General features: G+C 44.6%; 1 protein-coding gene across 1 annotated transcript in view; it reads left to right on the top strand.

Moving 5' to 3' along the window:
* The first annotated feature begins 280 nt into the window (after positions 1-280).
* The window catches only part of LOC106565168 (protein bassoon), a 105,852-nt gene continuing 86,931 nt past the window's right edge, over positions 281-19,201 (top strand). The window contains 2 exon segments of the mRNA XM_014131999.3: positions 281-572; positions 10,750-11,131. Coding sequence (XP_013987474.2) covers positions 394-572; positions 10,750-11,131 — 561 coding nt within the window. The 5' untranslated portion in view covers positions 281-393.

Consider the following 19,201-nt stretch of genomic DNA (forward strand, 5'->3'; position numbering starts at 1 on the left):
CACTGTTAGAGAGACAAGCCTCTCCGTGTAGCATAGTAGGCCTATTAACAAACACTACGCCTACGTAACATGCAGTGGACAATGGCGATGAATGACAGTTTCATGTTTAAATTGCTTCTATATTGGAAAATGTCATGTTTTTCAAATCGGTTCAAGTGTCTTGGCAGGCGACACAAACGAGGACTTAAGGGCACGCGCCCGTACGCGCTCACTCCCTTTTGCGTCAGCGCGCGTCCTCTGTCTTTCCGCCAGTGCGCGTGCTCCGTGCAGGAAACAGAATTATAGGTGATGATGGCGGAAGGGGAGCAGCGTTGAGTTTCCTCTGAGTTTTTTATTCTAACTGTAGAACCCTCTACAACTTCGTTTCTCTCCTCCGAATCATCTTCCGAGACGATGGGGAACGAAGGCAGCATCGAGGGAGAGGGCCAGCCGGGGCAGCCCGGCTCCACTGTTCCTTCCCCGGGGGCTCCGACTTCCATTTCAGCACCAGCAGGCTCTGGACAGCTCATCAAGCCCAGCAATGGTGCGCCAACGGGAGGGACGGGGGCCGGACCCGGCCCGGGGATTAACAGGTACTATCTGGGACAGTTCTCTGCAGAACCGTGACAATAAAACAACAGTGTTTCTGTTTCCAGGATATGTATTTATCGTGATGCATGTCATGTAGCGTAGCCTTTAGTGGACGATCAGCTATAGCCTATAGTGGCCGTTTGTCAGAGTGTGGAGAAAATAGGCTACAGCTGGTGTTTTTAATTATTTATTTACAATATCGTTGTCAACACATGTTGTCCATATAGGCTAGGTGATTCCTAGCTTTGCAATGTAGCCATTTGTTGAATAGGTTACTTGTACAAATGTGATGCAGCAGTCGTGCATAAATGGCTAAACCTCACGTTAACAGGCGGGTAAGCTAAAGTAAGGCAGTCGGCTACTGTATAAGCTATAAAGAGAAGGTAGACATTTTAAATCGTGAATGGTCACAGCTCTATACTGTATAATTATAGCGTGCGTAAGCATATTGTAGCCACCAAATTGAACATTTTCATTGATGACGATTCCACGCCCGCTCTTGCACGGTGTGCGTGAGATTGGGCTATCAGATTGTAGCTATACTAGTGGGGCCATCTCTTTACGATGAAGCGAAACATCACGTTCATACTTTTTCCATTCTCTTTTGGTGATCTCTAAAATGTAGCCCTTTTAGTAGATAAGGGATTCCATTGCTTTTTACACTTTGATTCCACGATGGGCGTGACGTGTGAGGAAAAGCAGCTGCAGTGACTGTAGTGGTCTTTTTCACGTGACGTAGATTCAGAGAAAGATCAACCGTTTTTGTCTCGTCAATTGACCACAACACCTGCTAAATAGCAGTCTAAAAGGCGACCGTTAGAGCCTTAATAGAAAATACAATAATCACTTCTTCAATATAGAATATTCCAATAGAAAAAGAAAAAAACGATAGATTAGTAACATACTGTACTTTAGAGACGGGGTGATGGGATGAAAGCATATTGAGTCAACGTGTTTCCATAACTCTTGAATCATTTGTATCGCCACACCTTTTAAATGGTCCGTTGCGCTGTTGGAGCACCATGTCGTAAATAAAACGTAAATATGTTCCCACGTATGAGCCAGTAAAATGGACTGTGCAAAGTAAAGTTTGCATGCTACGTCCATGATTGTTACATCAAGGCCGAATCTTAGTGAATCATATGCCTCACGTGAAGAAGAATAGTCGCTTTCCCTCCCCATATGGTCTTTTGTCATTTGTAAAATGTAGCCTAGCCTACTGTGTGTTTACTATTAATATTAATTTGCTACTCATTATTCATTTGTAACAATTAAACACACACACACACACACACACACACATACACACACACACACACACACAGGATGCTCAGCTGAAGACCTGTGTGTGTGTGGATAACTGTCAGACTGATGGCCTCAGTGTGACTGGATGACACAAGCTGAAGACCAGAATACCATCTGCAGATAGCGCTGCCTGTATTTTGCATGTAGTATGTACAGTATATTGGCTACTTTTTGCATGTATGTAAGCCTTGTCCGAGACAGAACGCATAGGGTAGTGAAGGCCACCACCTCCAACCCTCCAAAATAATATAATGTATATACAGTGCATTCAGAAAGTATTCAGACCCCTTCACTTTTCAACATTTTGTTACATTACAGCTTTATTCTGAAATGGATTGAAATAAATAAACAATCTTCATCAATCTACACACAATACCCCATAATGACAAAGTGAAAACATAATTTTTGTTTTGCAAAAAAAATCTGATATCACAAAAAACTGATATCACAAACTGAGCAATCGAGGGAAAAGGGCCTTGGTCAGTGAGGTGACCAAGAACCCGATGGTCACTCTGACAGAGCTCCAGAGTCCCTCCGTGGAGATGGGAGAACCTTCCAGAAGGACAACCATCTCTGCAGCACTCCACCAATCAGGCCTTTATGGTAGAGTGGGCAGGCGGAAGCCACTCCTAAGCAAAAGGCACAAGACAGCCCACTTTTTTTTAGGTGCCAAAAGGCACTCTCAGGCCATGAGAAACAAGATTCTCTGGTCTGATGAAACCAAGATTGAACTCTTTGGCCTGAATGCCAAGTGTCACATCTGGAGGAAACCTGGAACCATCCCTACGGTGAAGCATGGTGGTGGCAGCATCATGCTTTGGGGATGTTTTTCAGTGGCAGGGACTGGGAGACTAGTCAGGATCGAGGGAAAGATGAACAGAACAAAGTGCAGAGAGATCCTTGGTGAAAATATGCTCCAGAGCGCTCAGACTGGGTTGAAGTTTCACCTTCCAACAGTACAACGACCCTAAGCACACAGCCAAGACAACGCAGGAGCGCAGGAGTGTCTTCGGGACAAGTCTCTGATTGTCCTTGAGTGGCCCTACCAGAGCCCGGACTTGAACCCGATCGAACATCTCCGGAGAGACCTGAAAATAGTTGTACAGCGAAGCTTCCCATCAAACCTGACAGAGCTTGAGAGGATCTGCAGAGAAGAATGGGAGAAACTCTCCAAATACAGATTTGCCAAGCTTGTAGAGTCATACCCAAGAAGACTTGATGCTGTAATCTCTGCCAAAGGTGGTTCAACAAACTACTGAATAAAAGGTCTGAATACTTATGTAAAATGTGATATTTCAGTTTGTTCATTTTTATACATTTGCAAAAATGTCTACAAATCGGTTTTCACTTTTTCATTACGGGGCATTGTGTGTAGATTAATGAGGATTTTTTTGTTATTTTATATGTTTTAGAATAAGGCTGTAACGTAACAAAATGTGGAAAAAGTCAAGGTGTCTGAATACTTTCCAAATGCACTGTATGTACAGTACCAGTCAAAAGTTTGGACACACCTACTCATTGAAGTGTTTTTATTTATTTTTACTATTTTCTACATTGTAGAATAATCAAACAATGAAATAACACATGGAATCATGTAGTAACTTAAGTGTTATACAAATCAAAATATATTTTAGATTCTTCAAAGTAGCCACCCTTTGCCTTGATGACAGCTTTGCACTCGCTTGGCATTCTCTCAACCAGCTTCACCTGGAATGCTTTTCCAACAGTTTTGAAGGAGTTCCCACATATGCTAAGCACTTGTTGGCTGCTTTGTCTTCACTCTGCGGTCCAACTCATCCCAAACCATCTCAATTGGGTTGAGATCGGGTGATTGTGGAGGCCTGTTCATCTGATGCAGCACTCCATCCCTTTCCTTCTTTGTCAAATAGCCCTTACACAGCCTGGAGGTGTGTTGGATCATTGTCCTGTTGAAAAACAAATGATAGTCCCACTAAGCGCACACCAGATGGGATTGCGTATCCCTGCAAAATGCTGTGGTAGCCATGCTGGTTATGTGTGCCTTGAGTTCTAAATAAATCCCAGACAGTGTCATCAGCAAAGCACCCCGACACCATCGCACCTCCTCCTCCATGCTTCAAGGTTTGAACTACACATGCGGAGATCATCCGTTCACCTAAGACACGGCGGTTTGAACCAAAAATTGCAAATTTGGACTCATCAGACCAAAGGACAGATTTCCACCGGTCTAATGTCCATTGTTCGTGTTTCTTGGCCCAAGCAAGTCTCTTCTTCTAGTAATGGTTTCTTTGCAGCAGTTTGACCATGAAGGTCTGATTCACGCAGTCTCCTCTGAACAGTTGATGTTGAGATGTGTCTGTTACTTAAACTCTGTGAAGCATTTATTTGGGCTGCAATCTGAGGTGCATTTAACTCTAATGAACTTATCCTCTGCAGCAGAGGTAACTCTGGATCTTTCTTTCCTGTGGCGGTCCTCATGAGAACCAGTTTCATCATAGCGCTTGATGGTTTTTGCGACTGCACTTGAAGAAAACACTTGGTTTTCTACCAAATAGGGCTATCTTCTGTATATCACCTCTACCTTGTCACAACACAACTGATTGGCTCAAACGCATTAAGAAGGAAAGAAATTCCACAAATTTACTTTTAACATGGCATACCTGTTAGTTGAAATGCATTCCAGGTGAATACCCCATGAAGCTGGTTGAGAGAATGCCAAGAGTGTGCAAAGCTGTCATCAAGGCAAAGGGTGGCTACTTTTAAGAATCTGAAATATAAATATATTTTGATTTGTTTAACACTTTTTTTGCTTACTACATGATTCTACAATATAGGAAAAATAAAGAAAACCCTTTAATAAGTAGGCATGTCCAAACTTTTGACTGGTACTGTGTGTGTGTGTATGTGTGTGTGTGTGTGTGTGGACACCCCTTCAAATTAGTGGATTCGGCTATTTCAGCCACACCCATTGCTGACAGGTTTATTAAATAGAGCACATATCCATGCAATCTCCATAGACAAACATTTGCAGTAGAATGGCCTTACTGAACCGTTGTAGGATGCCACCTTTCCAGTTCTTAAAATTGTTGTTCCTTTGAAGTGGAAATGTCTAGCAACAACGGCTCAGCAGCGAAGTGGTAGCCCACACAAGCTCACAGAACGGGACCGTCGAGTGCTGAAGTGAGTAGCACGTAAAAATCATCTGTCAGTTTCAACACACACTACCAAACTGCCTCTGGAAGCAACCTCGGCACAAGAACTGTTAGTCGGGAGATTCATGAAATGGGTTTCGATGTCCGTTCAATGTCCGGGGTGTGTATGTATGGTACCCTATTCCATATTCCTGGATCACAGGAGGCTAGTCCAGGCAGTCTGTTTGCCTATTTTTGCATGTGCAGTATGTGAATTCTGTGAACGTCAATTCAGATTCCTCCTCACAAATCAGTGAATTTCTCTCTCTGGGTGGTGCTACATGTACACCACAAATCACCCAGCCTGTGACAACCACAGATGGGTTGACGGTTGGTGCTGTTCGCTCTGCATTTTCCGTGGCTATGTTTTATTGTGATATCTCAGCCAATAGCCCATGGCAAATCAATCGGTGCGAGACTGCAACATATATGTGTGTAGCCGTACCTCTGGAGAGAGAGAAAGGACAGAGGTAGGGAGAGAGGGTGAGAGAGAGAGAAACCCATTACCATGTTTCATTAAAAAAACCCAGTAGGTGGTTTTAAAGGCTCATTGCTATCTTCGTCTCACATTCCCGACAAACTGCCTAACAGATGTGAGACTTAAATTCACGTCCAATATAGCCCCCTATTCCCAATATAGTGCACTACTTTTGACCAGGGCCATGGGGAATATAGGGAATAGGGTGCCATTTGGGATGTAAGCCATGTGTGTGTGGTGACTGAGCCACTGAACTTGATTGGCAACGTTTTCACACCTAGGTCTTCATCAGACGTGATGAGGGTGGAAAATGCCAATGAAGCACATGGGAGCATAGATTGCACTATGCAGAGTGTATTTTTAATTTAGCTGAACATCTGGTAATGTTAAGCAGTAGTCGTAGAGATGGCCTAGAAAAACCAGAGGTCTATGATGAACCCAAGCACTCCAAGCTGTAGCTGCCAGACAACCACGTGTCCCTACGCTTGCTCAGATACCCCTCCACAAGGCCCATGGGAGTAGCTGTTGCTAATCAGCATTTGTATCCTTTGCATCCCAAATGGTGCCCTAATTCCCTAAGTAGTGCACTACTTTTGACCAGGGGCCCACAGGGAATAGGGTGCCATTTGGGACTCATACGTTGCCTAATGGATCAGACGTCCGGTCACGTGGTTGTTGGTTCGTCATTGATCCGCAGTATGCAATCATACAGATTTGATAGTGACCGCTGTGGATTATTTGCGTCCCAAATGGTGCACAACTTTTGACCAGGCCCCATCTAATTATTTTGAGTTGATTTGTGTTAAAGACCTGCGTCTGAAATGGCACCCTATTTCCAATATGGTGCACTGCACTGGTCAAAAGCAGGCCACTATATAGAGTCTAGGGTCCCATTTCGGATTCCCACGGGAATATCCCTGCCATTTGTGCTTCGACAAAGACCCAAGGGTCAGCTTGGAATGTGCAGACAGGCACAGAATATGTCCCAAATGGCACCCTGTGCCCTATATAGTGCACTACTTTTGACCAGAACCCTATGGTCCTTGGTCAAAAGTAGTGTACTAAATATGGAATAGGGTACCATTTAAACCCGCGGACGCCATAATAGTCCTGTAGTCCTTCTGTGTTATTTGTCAATGCACCGCCACCTAGGTGATAGAAAAGCTTGGGGAAATGGCTCCCTCCCTGCAATCTTGCCCACATCGTTGCATTGGATCCAGATCTATATTACTTGCAGATATTGACATGTTTTGGAATAATGGCATATTCCAAATATTATAATCAAATAATGGCATATTTTCACAATGGCTCCCAAACCCCAGATGTGGCCAAGACCAGGTGATTTATTCATCATTATGCATCCCAAATGGCCCCCTATTCCCTATTTAGTGCACTACTATTTACCAGGGCCCAATGGCCCCCTATTCCCTTTATAGTGCCCTACTTTTGACCAGGGCCCAATGGCCCCCTATTCCCTATATAGTGCACTACTTTTGACCAGGGCCCAATGGTCCCAATAAAGGGAACAGGGGGCCATTTGTGATAAACACACAAGCTCTTCCCAACCGTTATTTATCCTTTGTGACGTTTCACCTTGTCTGAATGACCCATGGTGTTGTTTCCACAGCTAAAAAGAGCATCAGTGGTTGACTTGATCATGCTGATAGTGATGATAGGTGGTGGTTGTATCATGAAATGCTTATGTATGTACTCCCAGTTTACTGCCATGGAATCTCACAAACATACAGAGCACGGATATTTGGAACTGAGAGCATTCCCGCACACAATACGGAACATGTGGTACTCACGTAATACGTTCACATTATGTTCACATCGAAACCTTCACTCTTACGTTCTTACATTCCTACTTATCCCTCTTTCCTGCGCACGCTCCACACACACACACACACACACACACACACACACACACGTACACAGAGAGAGAGAGACAATCTAATTCTCAATCTCAGCTGGCTAGCCGTTTCCCTTCCAGTAGAAGACAGAGGGGATGATGTAAATCTATGAACAAACTAAGAAACTCTCTGGGGTGTGAGATTTTCTCCAGACTATTACCTCTATCAGGAGAAAGATGGGAGGGAGTCAGAGAAACCCGGTCTGCATCTCAAACGGCACACTATTCCCCACATAGTGCACTACGTCCAGGACCCGTGAGTCAAAAGGAGTGCACTATAAAGGGGAATAGGGTAACATTTGAGACACACCTCAGCACCATCTCCTGCTGCTGAAATATTGAGTTCCCTGCCACTGACCATGTTCATAAAGGAAATGGTAATTGCCTGTCCATTTTATTTCAATATATATTCCGTATAGATTGGAATAATTCACTGCTAAAAGGTCCCACATGAAGCGCCATTAGTGAGCACAGCCCTGTGTTGGTTCTGAGGAGGTCAGCTCCGTCTGTCTCTTCACGGAAGAGCTCTGTGTACAGCAGCTGGGGTTGTACCTCCGACAGTGTCTGAATATCTGTCTGTACCGGAATTGCGTCTTGGTCAATTTTCTCTGTGGCTCAGTTGGTAGAGCGTGGCGCTTGCATCGCCTGGATTGTGGGTTCAATTCCCGCTGGGGCCACCGTACAAAAAAATCTATGCACGCATGATTGTAAGGTGCTTGGGAATCAAAGTTTCTGCTAAATGGCCTATATGATTCTATTATCGTCTGCGTTGAAAATGTGCAGTAAGGGTAGAGGCCTCCGTACTGAGAAGATACAGTGGGTTCATTTGTAATGACTGAGAACGTAGATATCTGTCTCTACTCAGAATAGCGTGTTCTATAGTAGCCTTCACTGAAGGTAGTTGCTGTACACACTGTACATCGGCAGGCCTACTGCAGATGCGTTGTTGAGCTGTGTAGGTAAGCAACACTGTTCACTTGATCGTCTGTGACATTGGTATTTGGCACGGCGGTTCGGAGCCCTAGCTCTCTCGCTCTCGCCGCGCACCAACAAAAAGGCTCCGCTTCCTACTCACTTCCACTGGCATCGGACCCAGAGCGACGCTTATCGGAGAGGAGAGTTGCACCAAGCGTTTTATACTTTTCACTCTGGCATAAAGCAAACCACCTGCCTTGCCTCTCATTGCTTAATAACAACAGATGCAAAATCCCAAGGTGCTTTGCTTTCAACAGAGTGCTGTTCACTGGTGGATGAAAGCATCTGAAGAGGTTGTTTTGAAGAGGTGGATGGGGAGATCTATCCCATAGAGCGCTGCTATCCCACTCGGGGCTTCCTGCCGTTTGGTTTTAATACCTGGTGTGTGTGTGTGTTTGATTGTTTGTCTAACGCCTGAGGTTTGGGCTTTGTTCGTCTAACGCCTGAGGCTTGGGCTTTGTCAGGACCACAGGGGATTCCACTCTACAAGCCTTTATTAGCGTAACAATAGATTTTTAACCCAAATAAAACATATTAGTTGCCACCAAACATATTTTTTAATACTGCTTTATTTGACCCCTTTCCAAACTAGATGCAGTTTGTTAGTAATAAAGTTGTAAACGATGGAATGGAGAAATGCACCGGTTTCCGCGAGTTGAACGGTGATAGCTGATGGTCAGTATTGCTACCATGATGGTCACTCAATAGCATAATACCTGTATTTATTTTCTGCCGTTGGAAAGAAGCAACGGTAGGGTCCAATTGAGATTACGACTGAGGTCTCCCTCACTTTGCCCAATGTAGAACAACAGGCATGGCGCTCTTCTGATAAGACATTTTACATCTCATAGATGTATATTTGATGTAACCGGGAGCCTAGCTTAGCACATTTTCATTCGGCTCATTATTACGGATTCTATTGTGGATACGGCACACTGCCAGGAAGACTTTGTCGAGGAGAGTTCTTGTCAAGCCTTTATAGCGCTTGTGTTTCTGTGAGCAGGTCTTAGGTGAACAGAACGATTCCTAGAGAGAGAGAGAGAGAAAAACGGGTGATTTGAGCGCTGCTTCACAACCAGCTGCTCTGCTCCACTCTGCTCAGCCCGTCTTCAGTGACTCACTGTCACAAACAGTTCTATTTTCATTCTCCTCTTCCCTCATTTCCATCTCCTTCTCCCGCCCTGGAAATGGCGTGCTGCCGAACAGAGTCCTGACTACTGATGGAGGCTCCTGGACTTTGAAAGAAGACGCGCGCGTCAAAACAAAGGCCTGCGCAGCGTTGTTGTTCTCACAGGGAAGCAGAAAGCCAGGAGTTCTATTTGAATCGCTGTAGCCAATCCATGGGCGGGTGTCTGTGGGGCAGAGAGGGCAGATTGGGAAAGAGAGAAAAAGAGACGAGAGGGGAAGTTGTTAGTGCTGCCAACGTCTGGTTAAACCACCTTCTCGCCTCGTCTTTTCATTCTCCTCTCCATCGAGAGAGAGACGTGACGTGTAAGTCCACAGAGACAATTCACCGGAGAGGCATTTTAAGGAACATAACTGAATGCAATTCACTACCATACCCAAGACTCACTTCTATCTAAACCTCTCATAGGCTGCAGACACTAGCACATTTATTCCATATAAACTCAACACAAACCAACTACTTGAATTACATGTATGCATGCTTGGTTCGGGATCAGCGGACTGCGGGGTTGGCGAGGTGTGTGTGTGTGTGTGTGTGTGTGTGTGTGTGATGGAGAGGGTGTTTGTTCAGTTGCCTACTGCTTCCTTCCATCTCCAGAGCTACTATACTGTAGGGGAAACTGAGGCTGTGCCTCAAATGGCACCTTATTCCCTATTTAGTGCACTATTTATGACCAGGGCTCTGGTCAAAAGTAGTGCACTATATAGGGAATAGGGTGCCATGTGAGACCCAGCCTGTCTTTTCCACTGCCAGGGGGTCAGAAGGCTGAAAACTGTGGGCGAGGAAGAGGAAGCAGTGAAGCAGAAAGGAAAAAAAACATTTGCCGCTCTTTGAAGGAACCAAACGCTGTTCTCCTCTTATCTCACCAAGAGAAAACAGTCAATTTCTCCAGCTCACACAGTCTTTCCCTTTTTCGTGCCCATATTGGTATTGGCCAAAGCAAATTGGCAACTTGCAAACCCTTTCGTTCAGGATTCATGACCAAAAAAATAGATATGTTTCAATGTTGATACTTGTGATATTCAAAATTATTGCTCCCTGTTTAACACTTTAAGAGGTTTCACTTAAATCTTTGACCCCAAAAAGGCCTGCTTTTCTGAGGTGTAACATAACATCCTCTCACGAGAGTCTAACATGTGTCTGTTCTCCACAGCATCTCTGCAAGACCCCCCCAGACAGACCCTGGGTCCGGGCCCAAGGCGGGGGTCCAGACTGGGCCTGGGACGGGGGACCGCCTGGCCTCCCAGAGGGAGCAGCAGGGTCAGAGCCACGTCGCCCGCAAGAACCTCCAGGTGGACGTGGGTAGTAGCAGGACGGGACGGTCCCCATCGGTGTCCCCCGCAGTCACCCCCACCTCGCCCTACTCCGTGCCCCAGATCGCCCCCATGCCCAGCAGCAAGCTGTGCCCCGTCTGTAAGACGGCCGACCTGACGGGCACCACGGAGGACAACCAGCCAAACTGCAGCACCTGCACCCAGTGCCGATCCACGGTGTGCAACCAGTGTGGCTTCAACCCCAACCCGCACCTCACTGAGGTAGGACCTGCTTCTGATCGGCTGTGTGGAACTGTTAGGGGGAATATATTTAAAGACCTGTTTAACAGTTATACAAGATTTTGTTTGTATATCGTCATGTTTTACAATGCCTGATGAGTTTGGGTCAGGACCTCAGGAACAGAGAATGTGGTCCGGTTTAGAGAATGTGGTCCGGTTTAGAGAATGTGGTTAGAGACGGTGGTCCAGGTTATAACAGAGTCATTTGGTCAGGTTGGTTGCTTTTCATAGAGTCAGTGAGTCAGGAAGTCAGTGTCTGCTTCCCAAGTGGCACCCTATTCCCTAACTAGTGCACTACTTTTGACCAGAGCCCTATGGGCAATTCAGTGAGTCAGTGTTCCAGAGAGAAGATAATGCAGGTGGGGTGATGGTGATGAATCCTCCGGGGGCGAGTACCGAGGCCTGTTGGGAGGGCCAGGTAAGGGCCAAGGTAAATAACCCACAGTAAGGTAATTCATCCTGGGACTGTGACTGGCCATCCACCGGGCACTGACCCAGGACCAGCTCCAACCACACTACTCACTGGCCCTCTGGAGATGCAGTAATGTGTGTGTGTGTGTGTGTGTGTGTGTGTGTGTGTGTGTCTGTGATGAGACAGAGAGTGTGTACTGTACTGTATATGAGATGAACATATATTGGAGTGAGTGTGTGCAAATAAGAGTGGACAAGAGATAGAGATGAGATGCCCCAGGCTTGAAATGGGAGAGAGAGGAGGGAATGGGAGGATACATGAGGAGGGGAGGAGAGGATAAGAAATAGAGGAGAGAATGGGAGGAGAGGAGTAGAGATGAGTGGAGGTGGGGTTCAGAGAGGGGAAGAAAGAGTGAAATTGAACGGAATTAGATGGGGACCAAAGAGCTACTGTACAGAGAGTGAGAGAGAGAGAGAGAGAAATAGATGAAGACAGAGAGGGTAAGAGAGAGAGAGAGAGAGAAATAGATGAAGACAGAGAGGGTAAGAGAGAGAGAGAGAGAGAGAGAGAGAGAGAGAGAGAGAAATAGATCAAGACAGAGAGGGTAAGAGAGAGAGAGAGAGAGAGAGAAATAGATGAAGACAGAGAGGGTAAGAGAGAGAGAGCAATAGATGAAGACAGAGAGGGTAAGAGAGACAGAGAGAAACAGATAAAGACAGAGAGGGTAAGAGAGACAGAGAGAAACAGATAAAGACAGAGAGGGTAAGAGAGACAGAGAGAAACAGATAAAGACAGAGAGGATAAGAGAGACAGAGAGAAACAGATAAAGACAGAGAGGATAAGAGAGACAGAGAGAAACAGATAAAGACAGAGAGGATAAGAGAGACAGAGAAACAGATAAAGACAGAGAGGATAAGAGAGACAGAGAGAAACAGATAAAGACAGAGAGGATAAGAGAGACAGAGAGAAACAGATAAAGACAGAGAGGATAAGAGAGACAGAGAGAAACAGATAAAGACAGAGAGGATAAGAGAGCGAGAGAGAAACAGATAAAGACAGAGAGGATAAGAGAGACAGAGAGAAACAGATAAAGACAGAGAGGATAAGAGAGACAGAGAGAAACAGATAAAGACAGAGAGGATAAGAGAGACAGAGAAACCGAGGGAGCAGTGTGTCCGTGGGTGTTGGTATTTTTTCAGCTGAGCCCTGGGTGAGCTTGTCACAGGCTGTCAGGGAGACAGAGAGAGAGCGAGAGAGGCAGAGTGTTCCGCTTGATCTAGCCCGTGAGAAAGCACAGGACCATGAGATTTAACCTCCAACCCAGTTACCATGGACTGAGTCGGTCTGCGTGGCTGCTTGCCTACTGCACAGCACAGATCTACTAACGGTGCAATGACATTAGATTGTCTGTATCGCTCTATATTGATGATGATGAGGAGGAAGAGGAGGAGGAAGAAGAATAGGAGGACTCTGATCAAAAGTAGTGCGCTACATAAGGAATAGGGTGTATTTGGGACACTGTCCTAGTGTTCAGCATGATAGGCCAATGTGCCTTCCTGATCCTGGTGGAATGGAACTCATTGGATGATTCCCAAATGGCACCCGATTCCCTATATATTTTGGTTAAAAGTAGTGCACTAAATAGGGAATAGGCTGCCATTTGAGACGCAGACATTTTTGGTGGCGTGAGGCTGAAGACGAGGCCGCATAAAAACAACGTCATGACAGCCATGCAATTTAGAGTGACATTAACAGGGTCTAACATATGGCCATGATATGCCATCAACCAATTGCAGGATTGTCAATCCTCCATGCTCATCTAGTCATCTGAAAAGGGAAGATGGATGTTGTGTGTGTGTGCGCGCGCGCATGCAGAAGTGCATGTAAATTGGGGTCCGAAATGATTGACACCCTTGATAAAGATGAGCAAAAATGACTTAAAAAAAAAAGAAGTCATTCAAATGCTATACTGTATGCTCAAACATACCTCTATTTTCATGTCATCCAACAAATGTAAATGCCTGGAGTTTGCTAGATGGCCTTGGCACTTGGATTGGAACCGGTGTTTTGGTCAGATGACCTGAAAATAGAGCTCCGTGGCCTCGCATCACCAGTGGTGGGTTTGGCATCGAAATGAGAACGCATGAGCCGAAAATAACCACATACGGACTGTAAAATATGCTGGTGGATTGTTGATGATATGGGGCTATTTTGCCTCCACTGGTCCTGGGGACCTTGTTGAGGTCACTGGTATCATGAACTCTATCCGGTACCAGGACAAACTTTGCCACAAGTGGATCTGCCAGGAAGACAATAACCCCAAGTACACATCCACATCAACAAAGAAATGGTAATATTTGCCACAAAATCTGCATTTTGCAACAGCCATCTCAGTCTCAGAAGTTGAAACCCATTGAAAACCTGTGGTTTGAATTGAACAATCTTAAGAGCTGCCATTTTATTGTGAGGAACTGCAGTTTCATCAGACGTTTTTTTTCTGTTTTGTCCTTTAGTTGTGTGAGTGATCCTCACTAATGGTGTACCTAGACTGATGTTTACATGCATGCAGACGAAGGATCTCAAGGATCTGGAAAGATTCCCCCCCCAATGTGTTCTCCAACTCATAAAACATTTTGGAAAAGTTCCCAGTGCTGTTATCCTGCAAGGTGAGATATTGAAAGGCATTGGAAACACCAATAATATCAAATAATATTGACCCGTATCTATTTTAGGAAATAAATATTACTTGTTAAACAAAATCTCTTTCTCTGAGCTATTTTGGAGCGTACAATATAGCTCCTTATTTGAATGATTTATTTTACACAGTATTTTTTGCTTGTCTTTATTAAGGGTGTCAATTTGAGCTCCCGAGTGGCCCAGAGGTCTAAGGCACTGCATCTCAGTGCAACAGGCCTCACTACAGTCCCTGGTTTGAATCCAGGCTGTATCACATCCGGCCATGATTGGGAGCCCCGTAGGGTGGTGCACAATTGGCCCAGCGTCGTCCGGGTTTGGCCGGGGTAGCCCGTCATTGAAAATAAGAATTTACTCTTAACTGACTTGCTTAGTTAAATAAAGGTTACATTTTTTTTTTTTAAATAATAATAAATAAATAATTCCAGACCCCATTTTATATTTGTACGTGTGTGTGTGTGTGTGTGTGTGGTGTGTGCATGCGTGTATTTGTTGGGATGCACATGCATGCGTGTGTACCAGTGTGTGTATGTGTGTTTAGGCGTATGCGTTGCATTTGCGTTAGACAGAACAAGAGCTGCAATGACAGAGATAACACTGCATCAGACAGCACAGAATTCTTTGTTTTAAGTGAATGTGACGCTAACATGCTGGTCTTATGCGGGGGAGTCAGGTGTCCCAATAACAACATCCTTCGCTGTCTACAGGCTGATCATTTCATCAGGGAGAGAAGGGGAGAGAAGGAGAGAGAAGGGGAGAGCGAGATGTCCCTTTTTTGAAGACCTGTATCGCATGCTATCTTTGCCGTGGCATCAATAACCATTGGTTTGGGGATATTAAAGCCATTTCAATTGAACTGAATTGAAGAGTGGAAGATAATAGCCTGGAGAGAAAAAGAAGAAGAAAAGCAGCAAAGAAAGAGGGAGAGAGCAGATAGAAAGGCGGAAATGAAATTAGAGCATAAGGCGATAAAAATCAGACGTGGTTAAACCATAATGTGAAGCCATGAAGGATCGGCTGATTTCAGAGAATTCACATGAGGAGCGAACATGATGGAATCAAGATTTAATTACAAAGTCATTCATGATTTAGTCAAACAATGAACACCAACTGGAGAGCGAGCTTGTCGGCTTTTGGCTGAAAGATTAGTTGGGGGAAAAACTGCCTGGTCTGAAAACTGGGCTAGCTGCAGCACAGAGAATATGGCTTGTGTACTAAATGGTACTCTATTTCCTTCATAGTGCACTGCATTTGACCAGGGCCCATATGGGAATAGGTTGCCATTTTGGACGCATCCTAAACCCTCCTATCCCGAGGCTCGGGGATTTCTGCTACCATCTCTCCATGAAACCCACATGTCCTAATTCCATTAAACACCAACTCTATTAAACACCATACTTATACGTTATAATAACTCATTATCGTGTGTATCCACACGTTTAGTTGCATCTTGGAATTTGACAGCAATTCCAAGATAACAAGACGTTCATTCTGTAGCGCATGTCTATCTAATATGCAATGAAAATATATTTGTTTAATCAAACCTACCAACTAGGGTAGCAAAATCTTTCACCAAATTCAATTTTTTTCCCCAGAAATCACAGTTGGGGATGATTATCAGAATCAGGAGGGAATAAGCAGGGAACGTTGAATCTTCTAACCAGGATTTCTGGAAAACCTGGACATTTTGGTTGCAACCCTATTACCAATAATTAGCCACAGCAGAGTCTAGAGTTGAGGTAGTGTGCTCCAGTCAGTAGACTGGCCTAAACTGGTCAAGCATCCCACCTGGACACAACACACTGAATCTTTCAGACACTACAATAGAACATCTAAAGAAAACCACCAGATATTTTTTATTTTCCATAACATCCGGTGTTCCATTGAGTAAGTTACGTATATAAAAAAAAAATGTGTGCCATTTTTAAAAATGTTTTCTTCTAGTCTATGTCAGCGTCCCAAATGGCACCCTATTCGATATGCAGTGGCAAGAAAAAGTATGTGAACCCTTTGGAATTACCCGGATTTCTGCATAAATTGGTCATGACATTTTATCTGATCTCCCACTAAGTCACAACAATGGACAAACACGGTCTGCTTAAACTAATAACACACAAATTATTGTATTTTTCTTGTCTATATTGAATACATAATTTAAACATTCACAGTGTAGGTTGGAAAAAGGTATGTGAACCCCTAGGCTAATGACTTCTCCAAAAGATAATTGGAGACAGGAGTCAGCTAACCTGGAGTCCAATCAATGAGAAGAGATTGGAGATGTTGGTTAAAGCTGCCCTGCCCTAACAAAAACACTCACAACATTTGAGTTTGCTATTCACAAGAAGCATTGCTTGATGTGAACCATGCCTCAAACAAAAGAGATCTCACAAGACCTAAGGTTAAGCATTATTGACTTGTATGAAGCTGGAAAGGGTTACAAAAGTATCTCTGTTCATCAGTCCACGGTAAGACAAATTTTCTATAAATGGAGAAAGTTCAGCACTGTTGCCACTCCCCCTAGGAGTGGCCGTCCTGCAAAGATGACCGCAATAGCACAGCGCAGAATGCTCAGTGAGGTTAAGAAGAATCCTAGTGTCAGCTAAAGACTTACAGACATCTCTGGAACATGCTAACATCTCTGTCGACGAGTCTACGATACGTAAAACACTAAACAAGAATGTTGTTCATGGGAGGACACCATGGAAGAAGCCACTGCTGTCCAAAAAAAGCATTGCTGCACGTCTGAAGTTCGCAAAAGAGCACCAGAATGTTCCACAGCGCTACTGGCAAAATATTCTGTGGACAGATGAAACTACAGTTGAGTTGTTTGGAAGGAACACACAACACTATGTGTGGAGAAAAAAAGGCACAGCACACCAACATAAAAACCTCATCCCAACTGAAAAGTATGGTGGAGGGAGCCTCATGATTTGGGGCTGCTTTTCTGCCTCAGGGCCTGGACAGCTTGCTATCATCGACATATTTCCCAAGTTTATCAAGACATTTTGCAGGAGAATGTAAGGCTATCTGTCCGCCAATTGAAGCTCAACCGGACATCACCCAGAAGTTGGGTGATGCAACAGGACAACGACCCAAAACACAGAAGTAGTTCAACAACAGAATGGCTTCAACAGAAGAAAATACACCTTCTGGAGTGGCCCAGTCCAGAGTCCTGACCTCAACCGGAATGAGGTGCTGTTGCATGACCTCAAGAGAGCAGTTCACACCAGACATCCCATGAATATTGCTGAACTGAAACAGTTTTGTAAAGAGGAATGTTTCAAAATTCCTCCTAACCGTTGTGCAGGTCTGATCAGCAACTACAGAAAATGTTTGGTGGAAGTTATTGCTGCCAAAGGAGGGTCAACCAGTTATTAAATCTAAGGGTTCACATACTTTTCCCACCCTGCACTGTGAATGTTTACACGGTGTGTTCAATAAAGACATAATTGTTTGTGTGTTATTAGTTTAAGCAGACTGCGTTTGTCTGTTGTTATGACTTAGATGAAGATCAGATCAAATCTTATGACCAATTTATGCAGAAATCCATTTCCAAAGGGTTCACATACTTTTTCTTGCCACTGTATATAGGTACCACTTTTGACCAGAGCCCTATGGGTGTCATGTAGAACAGCCTATTTCTTCTTTCTTTCCAGTCATTGTACATAGGATCCTGGCCTTTCAACAGGGGCTGAAGTGAAGTGTATTGTACGGAGGCTGTGGGTGAGTTAGTTAGGCAAATACTGTAGCAGGAGGCTGTGGGTGAGTTAGTTAGACAAATACTGTAGCAGGAGGCTGTGGGTTGAGTTAGTTAGGCAAATACTGTAGCAGGAGGCTGTGGGTTGAGTTAGTTAGACAAATACTGTAGCAGGAGGCTGTGGGTTGAGTTAGTTAGGCAAATACTGTAGCAGGAGGCTGTGGGTTGAGTTAGTTAGACAAATACTGTAGCAGGAGGCTGTGGGTTGAGTTAGTTAGGCAAATACTGTAGCAGGAGGCTGTGGGTTGAGTTAGTTAGACAAATACTGTAGCAGGAGGCTGTGGGTTGAGTTAGTTAGGCAAATACTGTTGCAGGAGCCTGTGGGTTGAGTTAGTTCGTTAAATACTGTAGCAGTGACAGATAAAATAAGGGTTTATAACAGGCTGCCAGCCACGGGACAGAATGACAGCTGCCGCCCAGGGTAGGGGGCTGGTCTGTGTGTGTGCATGTGTGGGTGTGTGTGTTCACGTGTACGTGCATGCATGCATGTGTGTGTGTGTGTGTCTGTGTGTGTGTGCATGCATCTGTGTGTGTGTGTTTTGTTTTTAAATGCGTGTCACCTCTGTCACCAATTAACCTTGGTAGCTAGAGAGTTACAAACTGTACCTCACTAGACCACAGCGTTCTAAGAATCTTCCCAAATAGTACCCTATTGCCCATATAGTGCACTTCTTTTGACCAGGGCCCATACACACTTAGAAGAAAAGGTGCTATGTAGAACCTAGAGGTTTTCGTCGGCTGTCCCCATAAGAGAACCCTTTTTGGTTCCAGATAGAACCCTTTTTGGGTTCCATGTAGAGCTCTTTCCACAGAGGGTTCTACATTGAACCCAAAAGTGTTCTACCTGGAACCAAAAAGGAGGGTCTACCTGGAACCAAAAAAGGTTCTCCTAATGGGGACAGCTGAAAAATCCTTTTGGTACCCTTTTTTCTAAGAGTGTAATGGTGGCAGTTGTTGGGCATATGGTGCCATTTGAGACACAGCTCGGACTTCACATTCCAAGCACACATTTGACAAAATATTGCATACCTTACCTGAATAGAATATTCCATGTCTTCCCTTGAGCTAGCAGAACTGTCCAATGCATCATTTGGGCAGATGTTCCATACCTCACTTCAGTAGAATGTGCCCATTCCTCACCAAGGCTGAAGGCTCCGTTTATTTAGAGAGCAGAGAGCTTCAACGTCGA

Source organism: Salmo salar, chromosome 12, assembly GCF_965601325.2.
Source record: "Salmo salar chromosome 12, fSalSal1, whole genome shotgun sequence".
NCBI classification, from domain to species: Eukaryota; Metazoa; Chordata; class Actinopteri; order Salmoniformes; family Salmonidae; genus Salmo; species Salmo salar.